This window comes from Anser brachyrhynchus (assembly GCF_964034855.1).
Source record: "Anser brachyrhynchus genome assembly, chromosome: 2".
Classification (NCBI taxonomy): domain Eukaryota; kingdom Metazoa; phylum Chordata; class Aves; order Anseriformes; family Anatidae; genus Anser; species Anser brachyrhynchus.
Genome location: NC_137695.1, coordinates 97,951,368 through 97,968,289, shown reverse-complemented (window position 1 = coordinate 97,968,289; position 16,922 = coordinate 97,951,368). Strand labels below are relative to the sequence as shown.

Below are 16,922 nucleotides of genomic sequence, written 5' to 3'. Positions count from 1 at the left end.
GGAGCGGCCTCGCCCCCAGCGGGCACCCACCGCCCCCCGCTGTGGTGAGGGCGGGCGGGCGGCGCCAGGCGCGGGCACGGCCCCCCGGGAGCGCGCCTGCGCCCGCCCTCACGTGATGGCGGCGCCTCCTCCCTCACGTAATGGCGGCGCCGGCTGACGGGCCGGGCAGCGGCGGCATGGCGGCCGCACCGGGGGACGGCGACGGCGACGGGGCCGGGCCCTGCCCCAGCGGGGACAGCGGGGACAGCGGGCACGTCTCCCAGAGCCACAGCAACGCCTCCGGGCTCGGCGAGCAGGAGGACCAGGAGGGGGACGCCCTGGAGGCGTCGCTCAGCGCCACCGCCGCCGCGTACGCCGCCTACCTGCTCGTCGACCGCAGCGCCTTCAGCGAGCAGGTGAGCGGCCGCGACCCGCAGCGTCTTTATTCTATTTATTTATTTAGTTATTTCTGTGGGGAGGCTCGACCCGTTGCGTCGTCCCAACGCCTCTTTTTTGCTTCTTTCTGGGCCAGGCGGGACGTAGCCGTGTGCCCGGCCACCCGCTCGCTTTTCTCGTACCGCCGCGGCGCTTAAAATGTGTTTTCGCAGGTGGAGAGCCTGGAGAAGAGCCTGGACGACCTGCTGACCAGGGTGGATGAGTTCGTGGGGATGCTGGACATGGTGCGTGTAAGCGGCGCGTCGGTCTGGTTTCGAAGTCGGTGTGTGTTTTGGTAGGGGGCTGCGTTGTGAAACGGGGCGGAGGGGGGCAGCGGGCTTTGGTCCTGGCCTGCGGGTTCCCGTACGATAATACGCTGAAAAGGAAACTCGTTTTGGTCGATAATTCATGGATGAGAACTACTGAGCTTCCATGATAATACGCTGGAGAGAGAACTCGTTTTGGTCGACAATTCGTGGATGAAAACCACTGAGCCTCCACGTAGGAGCAAAGTGATATTCACTTATAGGTATAGAGCTGCATAATTGCATTTGTATACGTTTGTACGTGCGCATACATGGAATCTCATTTTTGGATAGCACAGACATTTAAAAGGATGATACGATATTCATCGCCCTTTAATATACGTACAGACATCTACGTGGTTTTAATTATTAAAGCATCTCGCTGGAATTGCCAGACTCCCAAAACTAGATGAGAGTTTAGGGCAGACCCGTTCTTACCATTTTGTCAGAAAGACAGCTTTGTTTTCACGTCCTCATGAGAGGAGAAGGGGGAACTCCATGAAACGTCCATGTAAGCTGTCATTGGTATACAGGCCACCTCTGAAAGCACAATATACATCGTCCTGCAGCAGTAATCTAAGGGCAACCTAAGTGTGTTTTTTATTATATCAATAAAAGTCAGGCCACAAAATCTTGCTTTTTTTTTTTTTTTTCAGTAAAGATGAGGAAATGCGCAAGTAGTAAAACTGAAGTCAGAACTTCAGTTTAATACGTTTGATTCTCCACTGTGTCTTATGTCTTAGTTCTGATAATGTTATAGCAGCCTGTTTTTAATACAACTATAAAATTAAATGTTAGCCTCTGCAAAATAAATTTTGTTCAAAGGTACTTGCTAAACTATACAAAGAAGCTAGTTAGTTAGTTTTGATTGAGTATTTTTAATCTATTAGTGTTAATTTGTGTAATTGGAACACAATTCTAGTTTCAGAAATGAAATCTAGTACTTAATATTTTGTTCTATTAATCTCTTTCTGTATTATCTGTTGGAATCATCTTTAGATTAGAAGCGATTCTTCCCAAGTCATCAATGAAAGCATACCCGAAATTTACGCAAAAGCTACAGAAATGAGACAGGTATACAAGAAGATTGACAACCTAGAGGTATGTGCTTGCCATCTTCTACATGCATTCTCTTCTCAGCAGGGGGGAAGAATCAATGATACGCTATAATCGTGTGTGTGCGTGAACATGGAGTGGACTTAGATCCCTTTTGCTCTTCCGTGTCCAATCCAGATCTCTTACCTCAGCATTGACAAAGAGAACACAATTTATGAGGAATTTCCAGAGACTGCTGACGATCTAAAACAAAATGCCTTTTTGTTCCTAAAGCTATTGCTTGAAGCAAGGCAACTGTCCTCTTTTCAGAAAGCAATAGTACCACTTTTTCTTCCTTTTGTTTTTTGATAGCGTCTCTCACGGTTACTCTCTTGAAAGCTATTTTTAGACTAAAAGAAGGAGGGAGCTATTGATTTCTGGTAAAGCTTCAAAATTCTAAGCGATCCAAATTCTTGATCCCACTTCTGGTTAGAAAGGCAGATAAAAATCTAAATCCTAATAAGTCTAAATTATTTATGTGAAAAACAAGTAGGAAGAGGAACAATAACTGTTTTGTTAGATTTAACCTGTTTTTGCAGGCTGCTGAGTGTCTCATAAATATTTTTTACCAATAAATTGGACTTGTAGGTGGAAGGAAATAAAGTATGGAGTTGTTTTGTTTTGTTTTTACTTCTCATTTTAGTAATAGTACTGTTACCGCTGTCGTGTAATACAAAATCCTGTTTCTATCTATTAGTGAAAAAGTTGTGCTTATTTATCTATTTATTTTCAAATAGGCCTTTGTGAAGATGATTGGAAACTGTGTGGCTGGAATGGAAGAACGGGTCATAAAAGCAGAAACGGACCTCGGAGCATTTCCAAGCACATTCAAGAAAATCTTGCACACAATCAGCATGCCATCCTTCCTTAACGTAAGTAAGCTTTTGTTATCATGTGTCCACCTTAGTTCTGTTTACCAGAGAGGATTATTAAAATAACAGTAAATTTGTTACACATATAACTGTATTTAAATGTAAACCTTACGTAAGTTATTAACACTATTGTGAAGTTCTCAGACTTAATTTAAAAAAAAAAACACCACACTCAAAAATCACAAATTCTTACAAGGATTTGAGTTGCATTCCAAAGTTAGTTTGTGTCTGTGTAGAAGGGAACGTGAAGGGCACAAAACAAGTAAAGAATGAACAAGCCTTTATTAAAGCATATCTGATAGTATGGAAAGCAACTAGGAAGAGCGTGTACAGACTGCTAGAGGAGTATACTGCATTAATATAATCACTGACAAAATATTATATTTAAAAAAAAGGAAGCAAAAAATGTGCTACACAATATTTTTTTAAAATAAAGGTTCTATTTATGTATAATCTATGCAGTTCAGTAATTGTGTTACCACCTTCTTAAAACTCGGTAAAAGGGGTGTGATTTTCTCTACCTTTCCTCGTGACTATGTGTGGACTGTTTTTCCTCTTCAGATGACTTGAAGTGCTTTCTCTAGTATGTTTCAAGGAGATGCCATATCCAGTCTTAAAAACTGACACTGTGCACTAGTTTTAAAATAACTTTTGGATTAAAAAAAAAAATCTTCTGGCCCTCGTATGAATACCTGATGCTTCTTTGCATCACCTGCTAATACACCACATGCAAGTGCTCCTCCTTGCGTTTTGTCAGCACCCAGTATTGCTGTACTAGCTCAGGTCTCCATCTCATAACGCTGGGGAGAATGCTGATATAAAGTAGGTTTGCGGAGGGGGAGAGGAAGGTGTTTGTGACTGTTTAAGTATTTGTGTTCCTGCATATTGTAACTGCGTGGTAGCAGAGAAAAATAGATCTAAAAAGAATACGTATTGTCTGGTTAAGACTTGGTTCAGGAAAACTATTTTTCACTGCTATTTTCTATGTAATCTTCAAGTTAATTAACTTCAATTTCTTCCATTTTTTGTGTGTGTGTAAGTTCAGGGTGATGTTGCTTTTTTCCTTCTTTTAGAAAAACAGCCCCCCCACCCCCTTAAAAAAAAAAAAAAAAGCAACACTCAAAGCTGCTATTTATAGGGCAATTACAGAAACAAAAACTATGGCAGTTGTAGCTAGGAGCCTAGTGGCCTTAAACTTCAGCCTTGAAAAATATTCAACATTATTTTCCATAAAATTAAAATCTGCAATCGAGAAGTCTGAGAGTTCTAATAGTGTTTTCTTACTGTTGTGTAGGAAGGCTTCGTCAGCTTAATTTTTTCCACAATTAATAGGATAGAGTCTTTGAAAGAGTCAGCAAGCAGAACCTGTCATATCCAATGGTTTTGTGGTTTGGGAATGGATAGGAATATAATCAACACTCAGAACTGACTGGTATTAATTGATAAAGTAAATAAAAGCTAGGTGACTGTTGCACAGTGAGCTGAGTATCACATAGTGGAATATTTATTTTCATTAATAAACACATTTCCGCATGAACGAAAATGCATGTAGAGATTTCTCCTCATGCCCGACGTTTAACTAGCTTACACAATACACACGCCCTTTGGAAAAGGAGGCTGTACTGATGTCATGATTTTCACTGTAGCTGTTAGTTCACAGTTTCCTGCAAAATTTTTCATTAGATCAAGTGCCCTCACACTCTTCCCGTTTGAATGTCTGTTTCTTTGCAGAAAGGGTATATTTTGTATTTCTTAAGCTGTGTATTTGTAATCTCACTTTCAGATTTTGCCCCAAGTTCTTCCCTTGTGAATACCAGGCAATGTAAAGTACAGTACTCTAAGGCTTCTAGTATCAGTAAGGATGTAGACTCTCTCAAAAGGTAAAAATGTCTGCTAAGCAGCTGCAAAAATTTGTATATGTGTTCTTAGGCAACTGTGGGTACTGTGCCTGCCTGTGAGTTTCTTCACCAGATTTAAATTAGCCCCTCCCTGCACACATGCAAATACAGTCCATCTTAAATCAGAGTCGTGAGCTGCAGAACACCTGTGACGCTAGTTTTTCTTGCTTACAAGGTGTTTTCTTGTAGACCAGTACAGGATAGGAAATGTTATTTTAAAAGGGAAGTTTGATTTCAAAGATTGTTTTTACATTTGGCAAAGTTTCTGATATAGAAAACTTTGATAATATCTCCTATTCATAGCTTTAACCTTGGTTTATATATATATGTTTTTTTCCGTATATGCTCTTGCTGTATGAATGGCAAAACAAAGCTTGTTACAGAGAAATTAGTGACATCATAAAGTTATAGACAAATATAATTTAAATACCCTAAATCAATGATTTATAAAATACAAACTTCTTGTTAATTGATTTGCATATAAACAGGATAATAGGTAATGTTTTCATATTGAGTACAAGTATACACTTTAACTGAATAGTGGATAAAATCTAGTTAACTGTTTCATGGGTACACTTAGTTACATCCTCATTTGGTGCATCCCAAAGTCCAGGTATACTACTGGTTTGCTTTTCACTTTATTATTGGTGAGGATTTTCTAATTTCCCCACTTCAGACAGGCAGAAAAGTGCCTTCAGAACTCTGCAGACAAACCGACTGAGAGCTCTGCAAAACAGTTTATCAAAAACTCTTCATGAGTCCATAGGAATTTTTAATGAATGAAATCTTGACTTCAAGCCTTCTGTTTAAGAGCACATACTGAAATCATACAATGGCTCTGTGTTGCAGTGCAATATTATTTATTATTTAAGTGCAGGAATGCTGACATGTTAGTCAGTAGTGGTCCCTGCTGTTTTCTACTTACGGGAGACATTTGGTGTAGCAAAACAATGTACAAATAATATTTAGAAGGAATGTATACACTTCTGAAAAAACTCCAAATTTACTACTGTATTATTTTAGCAGTATGTCATAGTACGTATATTCTAACATATATGCTTGATGAAGAAGCTCAGAAGGAGCAGCGACCTTCTTGAAAGAAACATCTGCTGGCTTTGTTTCCAAGTAAAGACTTTTTTAACTAAGTAAATGAGAACACAGGCTAGGGTTAACGCAAAGGGAGTGGCTGAGGAGAACTCAGAAGGCTGGAGGAGGAAAGGTACAGGTTTGTGGGTTTGGGCGGACAAAGATTACAATGACTTGACCCTCATGTGTTTGTCTCCTGCAAAGCTGGCGTATTTACACTTTTCCAAGACTGAGTCTGTTCAGGTGATCGAATGGCAAAAGCCAAAGCCAGTTTTCTTCGGTAACATAAAGAATATGCTAGACCCATCTGAGCTGCGGTTTAAAGTTCACCTGAGGAAGGGGATGTGCCATTAAAACTCCTTTTGCTTTGCATTTTAGCTTTGTAGGTTTTGTTCTGAAACTTGGGTTTTTAAGGAGGCAAAAAATAAACTTCTATCTAATTTGCAGAAATCGTCTTCCTCGCGACAACAGACCCCCTATGAACCTCCAGTCCTCTTCAAGACTGAAGACTATTTTCCATGTCTTAATGAAGCACCTTATTGACAATTTTTGTTTTGGGATTGGAATCGATCAGCCAGAATAGAGAAAGCCAAGTGAACAAAAGAAATGCTAACCTCAAAACAGCTGCATTTCTGAGCGTTATTAATGGCATATTGCCATTCCGATTCTCATTGTCTTCCTTCAGGCAGTGTTTTCAGGTAATCTTTGTTTGTGAATATTATTTGAAAAGTCTTCCTAAAACACAGTATACATTCTCAGATTATACTGGGGAATGAACTTCTGCAGCAGGTTTGTGGTTTTTTTTAGGGAAATAATAGGAAACATACTTTTATATAATATATCTTTTAACACTTCAATATCTGTGCTGCTGCAAATGTAAATAGCTGTACCTCAAGGATGTCTTTTTTTTTTTTAATATACTGACTGAGGTGAAAGAAAAGCTCTATGCATAAAATCACTGTAAGTTTTGGAACTTGGTCCCTGCACTGTGTGTAGACAAGCACACCACATCAGGATGTGCAGGTGGCAAGGGGAGGACTCAGAAGATTGGCGAGGAGTCAAGGACGTGGCTTGGCGCTTGCGATCCTGTCCCGGTTCACAACACAACATCCTGCCCTTTCTGATGTCCAACAGGTCACTGTGGCCATACCTTCTAATTACTGCAGCATTGTGGTGTTTGATGTGGAACCAGGTGGGCATGATATATATAATCTGCTGTCAAAAAGAAAAGCATGTAAACTGAGGCAGAGCCATCCCTGGGCTGAGCCTCTGTAGGACACCTGACCTGACCTCGCACTTCTCCCTTTCAAACCTCTGTGCAGTGGCTGGGGCTGCTTGTGCTGACTGGAGTGGGAGTAAAATGTCAATAAACTAATGGCTATGTAACACCTGCTGTATTCTTGCATCACACATGAGGGTATCGAACTGCACAGTTATTTCTGAGAACAATTTTGCTGACAGCCCCCTGTAATATCTAGCAGTTGTTAATCATTACTTGTTATATTCTTAAAAACCACCACTGTTCTATTGCCAGTGTAACTCACTGCAAGTACCCAAAATTCACCTTTCAGAAGAATAAGGAATGCGTGAGGGAAACAACGTAATGCCTATCGGTTTTATGTTGCAAGCAAAGAAAAAGATACCTAGATGTGATAATAGGTACTGTTTTCAAAACCATGTGGTCTTGTGTCCCAGCAACAGCAGGGGACCAGGTTCTAAACAGAATATCTGAGGTGCCATTTAGTAGAAGTGTTAAAGATAGTGAACAAAGTCAAAATCATTAGGATCTAAAAGCAGTTTTAATATAAAACCAATACATGAACTTCAACATGGAGTCTAGAACATACACTTACATGGAAACACACAGGAAAGAGCAGACGTATTTCTGTGAAGAGAACCACCACACACTCTCACACACTCCTTACTTTCATCAGTACCTAAGCATTTCACTCTAGATGTTCTGCTGTGGCAACAGTTGTATTCCCAAAAGGCAGGGTGCCTTTCCATTTATGTCAGAATAATAAAGGCTTATTAGCCCTTCTCAGTGAAATCTAATGAAATGGCATGCCTGTAACTTAGTGTAACAACATAAGGCTACAGTCAAATATTCTTAAGCACACCAAATACTCTTAAGTACACTGACGGTACAAAAGCCCTTAATTTTAGAACAGCTTTCTAACTAACGGATCAACTGCTCAAATAACTTTTCCCATTAGTGAATGGAGCTGAATGAATTCATTGACAATTGTAAGGAGGAAAAACTCACATCTTCCGAAGTGGGCTTTTATGGTAAAACAGTTCCATGGAAAACATAACTTATTTTCAAAGAATGCCATAAACAAATGCAATTCCTATGATTCATATAGTTGTATGTTGTAAATGCTCCAGACTATTTCTAATCCTGACAATAATGGACAGAGCATCGAAGATTCATTAAAGAAATGCCATAACATACAATGCTCCCAGGTTGGATGAGGCCCTGGGCAACCTGGCCTGGTGGGAGGTGTCCCTGCCTATGGCAGGGGGGTTAGAACTGTGTGGTCTTTAAGGTCCCTTCCAACACAAACCATTCTGTGATTCTATAAAAGTATTGATGATACATAAACTGTGGCTTTTTTATATATATGGTAGAGAATAAAAAGGTCACAGCTGATCTGAGGACATAGTATTAGAAAGTTTATTAAATCGATGCATTCTTATAATACTAACAAGATCCATATGTTCACTCTGGTATTGAGTGGGCTGATGTGTACTACCTTGCCTGTCTCTGTTCGTGGTAATTCTCGTCACGCAGGAATAATGTAAAAAAAATCCCAAGAGCTCACACTCAGTAAAGAAAGTTTATAGTTGCAAATCCTTTGTTCTGTCTGCCATTGTTACCTTGTATTAGTGTGAAACCAGTATTAGCTATGTTATGAATTAAGCTTGATATTTATAATTTTCTGTACACTGTTTATCTTTCTCCTGTTGCTTGGGTTTCAAGATATGAAGCCCATAACAATGGCAATATGTTACCTATTTTTAACATGAAGAGTTCTTCATATAGCACTGATGAAAAGCAACACATGTTTAATGAGCTGAGTTGCTAAAAGTTGGTTATCAAGTGTATGAAACAAGCTGATGTTAAATAGCAAGAGAATAGTCTACACACAAATCTTACTTTTCTTCCCTAACACAAAACATTAAGCTGTTCCAGAAGAGAGAATGCTAAAAGTTTTTATATCTTTATAGTTAGGTATGTTTTGGGTTTCTATTTGAAAGTAGTGCGGTGGCTTGTTAACGTATATCTGCATGCTCTAAGAGGCAGTTCAGATATAATAAAAGCTGCATTCACAAGATACAGAGGATGGGTTGAATGTCAGAGCTCTGCATTTCTCATAGCTCTTGGACAAAAATCAACACAATCTGCCTTAACTAAATATTTACTTACATGATAAACTGTGCCTGAAGAAGGCAGATAAAGACTGACACTGGTAATTCATTATCTTTGGACATACACATTTTGTTCCACACTTGAGCAACGCCACTGCAGGTGCTATAAAGTCTAGGGAAATTATAGAAGGATGCACATTACTGCCATGAAAAGAAACAGATTTGATGATTTATCTGAACAATTAATAAATTGAATTTAAAGATGCATTGGATTACACTGATGTTATCAAAACTGATAGCAGTTCATGGCTTCTGCTGACAATAACCTTCAAGCTTAAGTAGTTTTACCTACAACGGTAAGAAATTAGTAGGAAGTTTAATTTGGATTCTGTCATGCACAGGAACTGTATCCAAATGCTCAGATCCTGAGATTCAGAGGGTGATCCTGTGTGAAAACACCTTCCAGAATTAGAAAGAAGATAACTTGCATCTACGTCTATGAAGAGAACTTTACGTCTGAAATTTTGTAAATGTCTCCAGTTTACCTTACAAGAAAAATAAATAAATTGTGAGACTTTTATACTTTCTCATTCTTTGTGGAAGAGAAAAAAATCTAGTCTTGGAACTGCTACCAAGAATTTCCCACGTACCCTGCCTTGAAAAACCAAGATCCCTGTTGGGTTTGGCTATGGTCAAAGAGGCTGGTGCTTCCGTGGCTTGGGTCGGTAATCTCTCTAGCCACTGCAGCTAAATCATCAGGAACGAGAGGTCTTCGGCTGCAGGGACCCACAGGCTTGTAGAAGCGCAGAGGGGATGGAGGAGTTCATTGAATGTGGCGGGCTCTGCTGTGACAGGTATCTGAGTGCGCAGCGCCACGCTGCTGGTTCGGCTCTAAGCTGATGGGTGTTCGTTAGTACGGCTTCCAGGTGGTGCTGCAGCACCCAGCCCGTCTCGGAGAGGTACGGCGTTTTCTTTACCTTCCCGCTTGACGGGAGCTCCTCACAAACTTCTAATGTTAGTCGTTTTTATGGTTTTGCAATACAAAGAGTATAAGTAGTATTCAAATTATGCATTATGATCAATATATTAACATTGCCAGCTAACAAGCACAGAAGAAGAAATGGAAAAAAACAAAATAAAACAAAACATAAAACAACAACAAAAAACCACAGTGCTACAGTTTGAAAAACTGAAATAATGTCTCTATAGAAGATGAATGGATACACAGGAAAATCATAGTATCCTGTCTAAAATTCACATTAAAGACTAAAAACATCTTTTAATTTTGGTCAACTTTAATACTGGCTGTACATTATTTAATGGATTATTTAATAGAATAAAAAGACATTAAAATGACAAATAATCATGTATGTCTTCAGTGAAACATGTTACCTGTACAGGAGCTTGAATACTATCTTTATAAAAAGGATATGTGGAAAATAGGATATATAAATGAAGAAAAAAGAAAAGGGGAAGGGAGGGGAAAGGAGGGGATAAGAAAAGTATAAGAAAAAGAAGAAAAAAAGTAGTAGCCAAAATCCCCACAATACTGTGACTGTAAATCAGAGCGCGCAACAACTGATGTGCACCTGAAATGTTTCTCTGAACATGAGTCCACGTGAAAGGTTTGCAGACAACTGCAAACTGGCAGAAAAGCTAGTTCAGCCTGATTCATATGAAAACAAGAAAAAAAAATAGAATGGTAAGACCGTTCTGTAGAAGTGGACGAAGCAGAAAACAGCATACTGAGTAGCGCAGCCCAGGCAAATGCCAAGAGGTAAAGCTGTGGGCCAGAGCGTCCGAAAGCATAAACAGCCGAGGGCAAGGTCCCTGAGCTGGGGAAGTGCAAATGAAAATCCAGAGCGGACCTGAAATACACACGTGGTTTTGCTACTTGTTTGCAGTTTAGGAGCTTTATTACCTTTTTTTTTCTTTTTTTTTCTTTTTTTTTTTCCCCTCAGGGCCTGTTGCTGCCAGTCTCACAGCAGCATGAGCTCTTTGGGGAGGGGAGGTAACAGCAGGAAAAACGATTTAAAAAATGCTCTAAACAGTGTCATGAAACAACTATCTTGTGTCGTGTTTTCCTCTGGGATTGATTAGCCTGACTTTTCCTGGATTTAGCTGTGTTTCTGCAGCCAAGGGACGGGGAGCACATGGCAGGCATGCCAGGGAAGCGTTGCCTCAGGAAAATCATCTGGGATGTGGTTAGCGCGCAGTGGGTGCTTAGTGCAGCTGCAAGCTCTTTGCACGAAGCGGTGAGGTGATGGTGAGCGCCCTGCTCGGTGAGTTGGACGAAATTATGGGAAGGAAGGAGTGTCAGCAACAGATGGAGGTGAGGGAAAGCAGGGCTAAATGGTGATCCAGTCAGTCCGTACCGCTCCGGCACTGGCACCGTGGAACCGTCACTGCCAGCACTGGCCTGAACATGAATCTGCAAGGGATGTGAAGGGTAGCAAGAAGGGACTCTACGGGTGCATCAACAGCACAGGGAAGACCAGGGAGAGCGTGGGTCTACTGCCGAATGAAGCAGAGACCTGGTGACGTGGGACACAGGACAGGACAAGGTACTCGGTGCCTTCTTTGCCTCATGGTAAGTTTTTACTGGGCTCCCCAGTACAAAAATGATGAGGATATACTGGAGTGAGTCCAGTGCAGGACCAGAAAGATTTTGGAGCATTTCATGAGGAGAGGCTGAGGGAACTGGGACTGTTCAGTCTGGGGAACAGGAGGATCGGGGGGACCATATCACTCTGTATAAATACCAGATGCGAGGGAGTGAAAAAGAGAGACACTTAAGCAGTGTCCACTGGTAGGGCAAGATGCAATGGGAACAAAATAAAAACAAATGAAATTCTGTCTGAACATGAGAAAACACTTTTTTTTCACTGAGAGTAGTAGATACTCATAATATGGCAATTAATAAAATCTAATAGTTATAAATTTTCTATTAAAGATAAAATATTAAATATTATAATTAATTATATTTAATATGGTAAATCCTATATTATTATTTTTCTGAACGCTTCCTTTAATATCCTCTAATCTTTGTATTGGAGGACACAATGAACAATTAGTACCCATCTGTGTTGATCATCTCATAAATGTCTAACTTCCCTTTGCATGACCTCTTCCCCAGCTGAAGAGGCCTAGCTTGCTGGGTTTGTGTATGGAGCTTCCACGCCCTTTGTTGCCTGTCTCTGATCTTTTTTTCCACTTCTGCTCTATCCTTTTGAGATAAGTAAACCAGCGCTGTCCATGTAATTCGAGGCACAAGCAAATCAAAGGTTTACACAGTACCACAATAACATTCTCTGCTCTGTTGTTTGTTTCTCCTCTACCTCTGCCCAGTATTGGATGTGCTTTCTTGTCTGATTCTGAACTTTTAAACCGATGTTTTCAGGACCTATCATAATTGCATGATCTCATTCATGAGTAACTGCTCAAATTGGCTTTCTGACTCATAAAGCGGTTCGAATACAAGGGTATTTTAATGTAACAGCTAAATATATGGACGTTAAGCAGGTGATTCCAGTTGGTAGAATGACGGTTTTGCCAAAACAAAGGTTACTGTGTAAGTGGATCTGATACGAAAAGGAGTAGGTGGCAAAACCAAGACAAGGAGGCAAAAGCACAGATGCTGCGAAGTCAGTGGGCTGGCTGTGAGTGCTGACTGCGCGTTTGTTGTGGCTCTGTGCGTATACATACGGATGTACTGCTACAGGAGGCCAGGAGCCGGCCTAGTCGACCGATCCCTATGTGAGTTTGTGCTCACCGGGGCTGACACTCGGCTTTAATTCCAGTCACAGAGCAGCAGTCCTAAAAACGAGTTCAGTTTTACCTACCCTGAGGTACAGTGATGAAGCAGAAAGCCCACAAAGCACCGTCCAGGCACTGTGCAGGCCACATGAGCCTTGGAGGGGAGAGGTAACACTTTGCAGTACTGACAGAAACCCTCTTCCTTCTGAATGTCCTCAGACCAATTGTGGTGCCAGAGCTCTTTCAGGGCACCGTCTCCTCTGCCTCTGCACCATAACCCCTCTGTATCCCGCTCCCTGAGGATGAGCTCTCCCCTGCTCTCCCCTCACAGAGCAGCAGGCCTCCATGTCCTTCTCCGTGGCACTGTGCAGGGGAAGGACACCAAGCACCTGCGGAGGTGGGAAGTGACGTTTCTTACAGAGGTTGTGCTATGTCATCTTTCTCCTCCTGCCTGGAGCTAGTTGAAAACTACAGTGGTGAGTGTTTTCCTCAAGTTGGTAACTCAACCGTTCTCTGACTCTGTAATATTCTGGGGCTGAAGTGGGCACTTCACTGCCTGGCTCTGGTGAGATTTGTGTGCAGTCATGCTCACAGACATCTCACAGACATGTTCAAGGATTGAGCCTGAAGAGTATCAGCCACGGCTGGTGCTAACACCCTAGAGAAAGGCAATGCCTGTGCCACACTCCCCACTGGACAACAGTATTCCCACATTTTGTCTCCAAAACCTTTGCTTTGAATCCAGCCCTTAAGACTGTTGTTGGTGATTAATCATGCGCTGCTTTTGTCTTGCTATGTGTAGGAAGATATTAAAGTGACTGACTACTCTGCAGTGAGTCTCCAGTTTTCTGTGAGGGTTTTATGGATGCGGCCACCCGATAACAGCACAGTGCCGAGAAAAGAGTAATGGCTTTGCTTTTTGTGCTGTTGCTCTTTTCTGCTCATTTCTTTCCATTTTCTTCAGAACTGTGGCCAAACTATAAAACAGAGGTGAACGTCTCTCCTTGCAAGAAAAATAACGCCTCCAGCTGTGCTGAAGTTGATTTTTTGTGACCTGCCACACAGCCTGGATCACTGTGTCCAGTTCAGTTGAAATGGCAACGCCAGTTTGGGTTTCATAAGCAAAGTCTGGCAAAACTGGGACAGGAAGGATGTTTTCAAATCCTCTACCATCAGTTTTGCCCCATTTTCCTTTTACCTCAATATGCATTTTTCTATTTTCATTGGTAGCCTGGTGCATTATTCTAGTGCTCACTTGTGGTTCTTGTCACCATATATGATGTTATTCACAGGTGATGTCTTCATATTGATACGAATACTGCTGGCCCTTAGGATCCCTTGTTCAGAGTCTCTGGGGAGAACAGATTTGTTATATTTAGTACTGCTCACGAGCTTTTTGTATGCGTGGCTTGACTTGCTGAGAAACTGCTTGGTGTTGTGTTAATAGAAGACTGAGAGGCACACACGTCTTGGCAGGGCTTACACATGACAACATCATCATATGTCTGTCCCCATCTGTGCAAACACCTAATTGTACCTAACTCGTACCAATTCATGCACTGGATTAATGACTCACAGCGTTAACAATGACTGGCATTTGCATCAGCCGGACCCATCAGAGCATGAACAGGTAAAAAGGTTCATCTCAGGCCTTCCTTGCTGTGTCTGAATGTGCCTACAAGCGGCTGGGGACCTGCACAGGCTGGACACCTGTTTCTTCATCATTTGCACCCCAAAATCCTCAGGCTGAACTCCACAGTGGAGATGGGTCCTCGGCTGTGTTCCCGAGATGTGTGTGCACACCTCCGGGAAGTGTGCCCCCACACTTTTTCCGTTTAGCAAAAAGAGGGAACAATTAAAAATGACTCAATCCACTTTGATTATGCTTTTTCTCCGCGTCTTTTCCAGAAACATCTAGGAGGTGTTGCTATAGGAGCCAGAATGCTGGACCTGTGTCTGATTGTGTCCGGGTATTTCTGGTTCTGGAAAATAGTTCCTAGTGCCCACTAGTGGATAATACCAATGCCAACATGCTATTTTCTTTGTATAAAGGAATCATTCAGTAATTAAACAAGAACACAGTTGGGGTTGTTCAGATATATCATCAAGCAAATGGGAAATCCCATTTATTTCCACTCAGCTTTCAGTATGTTTGATACTACCTGAAACTGGCATGGGGATATTATTGACTTACAGTTGGCAATTCTCCCTGGCAGTGGCTTTTATTTAATCACTGCCATTATTTTCAAAGATTTGATTACATTCTTAGTTATTAGTGTACGTACTTCCTCCAAATTGCCATCTGATAAGGTCAGCAATAATTTTTAGTCTGGAAATTTCAACAGGTCATGTTAAAATGCTAAAAAGCCCTGCTCCGCACTTCCTCTTTGTTGTTTGTATCTCGGCTTACATTGCTTTCTAGCCTCTGATGAGTCACCTCACTTGTTTTGTACTGATTCTTTAAACACTTCATGTCCAAGCAGTGATTTCTATCCTTTCTGGACAGAAAAAGCGCCAGTTTTGCCTGTAGGTAGCACTGGATTTTTCCCAGATTGGAGGAACCCTCTTTCCCAAGTTATGATAGCACAGCATATTCTGAAAACCACGTGCAGGTGACTGTGCTAGGTTTGGAGATCTTTATGCCATCTGGGTCACGAGTGCACATTGCTTTGTAATGCAGCTGGGTATTATGAAGACTTAAAGCATGGACAGCATAAAATATAACAGCCAATTATGAGGATATAAATGAAAATTTTAAATACCAAAGACTCACAGCTATGCAAATTTGAGTTCCCTTCTATTTGTCAAGGCTGTGGGATGGCACAGAATATTACCGAGTGTTGATGTCCATCCTAGGGGTAGAATAATGCAGCGTTTCAGGTTTAGCAGAGCATTTTTAGAGGCTGGGGTTCACAGACTGGCCCACAGTTTGCTGATTTCTGCAAACAAATCCAACAAATCCCTTAACATCTCCGTGTAGAGGGCTCTGCTAGTGCCTCCTGCAGCTCCCCCTCCTCAGCCAGTGACTGCCGCTCTCATGGCAGGAGGAGCAGAAGAGATTTCCTTGTTCACCGTCTCTGACGTCTCCACTCTGCTCGAGCTTGCCACCCGCTTCAGGAGGTGTCAGGCAGTTGTGGAGATGGCTTTGACCTTGCAGCCTGCAGTGTTCTCCTCCGGCTGGTGATCATTCACCCCCTTATCTCTTCCTAGCAATCGGGTCAGCTCGTAGATAACGACACACGCTCAGCATGTGCTGCAGCATCACCAGTGAAGCAATCTCAAGAGGGATATGTTGGTGAAGGGACGATGTCTTCCTCATCTGCTCCTGCTATATATTTTATTTGAAAATAAAATAAAAACAATCATTTTATTCCTTTTTTTTTTTTTTGAGGTAAAACCTCCAATTTTTGAAAGGTATCGTAAAGAGAAAAAAAAAAAAAAAAAAAAGGAAGTATTGACCTCAGACATTTTTCTGTGATGAAGAAAAGAAGGAAGTAGGAAGCACATAACTGACTTATTACTTGGAGAGATGCAGCACTTCTGAATTAAAAAAAAATAAATAAATCGAAGTAACATCTCCACACCCAGCAGTTGAAATGATAGTTAATATTTGTCAGATTAGTGTGAGACGTTTAGATGTAATATGAAGGTATCAGTGGTACAGCCTGTAGTGTGCTTGCACGGATGAAATAAGGCATACGAACATCCAACTCTTTTCACAGAAATAAATAAACCATCATCACGATTCCTGCTTACCCTGAAGAATCCTATGCTGCATCTTACTAATATCTTCTACAGATTGTTTTAGCAGTGCAGAGAGTTCTTTTCATAGTCATAAAATGTAGTTAAACTCCCGTGTCGCTTGCCTATTTTAACTTTACATGCAATAACTTAGTAAAACTTTAACGAGTAATCAGCTGTATGAATTAACCCCGTGGGTTATGCCTGCTGTGCCAGCATAATTATTTGTCAGCAGATTATTTTTTTTTTCCACAGCATACTCTTATCAGGAAATAGTCCCTATTACTAAACTAAATCGGTATGTGAAACCATATGGTGTTTTTGAGCTGCATGGTTACTGTGGAGGCTACGCAGCTCCTGACCCTAAACAGAATCTTTTTAAG

General features: G+C 41.3%; 1 protein-coding gene and 1 long non-coding RNA gene across 4 annotated transcripts; one reads left to right on the top strand and one right to left on the bottom strand.

Annotated features, from left to right (window-relative positions):
- Positions 1 to 73: 73 nt before the first annotated feature.
- On the top strand, positions 74 to 9,622 carry BLOC1S4 (biogenesis of lysosomal organelles complex 1 subunit 4). 3 transcript variants are annotated; one of them, XR_013946332.1, is made up of 6 exons: positions 74 to 395; positions 588 to 659; positions 1,719 to 1,820; positions 2,552 to 2,686; positions 4,470 to 4,566; positions 6,118 to 7,053. XR_013946332.1 is itself a non-coding variant. In XM_080579353.1 (5 exons), exons 1-5 carry the CDS (start codon positions 141 to 143, stop codon positions 6,211 to 6,213), a joined length of 660 nt encoding a protein of 219 aa, XP_080435479.1. In that variant the 5' UTR covers positions 94 to 140; the 3' UTR covers positions 6,214 to 7,053. The 3 variants fall into 3 exon arrangements, 1 of the variants encoding a protein (XP_080435479.1); XR_013946331.1 differs by lacking the exon at positions 4,470 to 4,566 and adding an exon at positions 9,444 to 9,622 and having other exon boundaries at positions 94 to 395; positions 6,118 to 6,368; XM_080579353.1 differs by lacking the exon at positions 4,470 to 4,566 and having other exon boundaries at positions 94 to 395.
- Positions 6,561 to 16,864, bottom strand: LOC308189379. The gene is made up of 2 exons (XR_013946335.1): positions 16,555 to 16,864; positions 6,561 to 16,126 (listed from the first exon to the last, which is right to left on the bottom strand). It is a non-coding gene; the product is annotated as an uncharacterized lncRNA (long non-coding RNA).
- Positions 16,865 to 16,922: the final 58 nt, after the last annotated feature.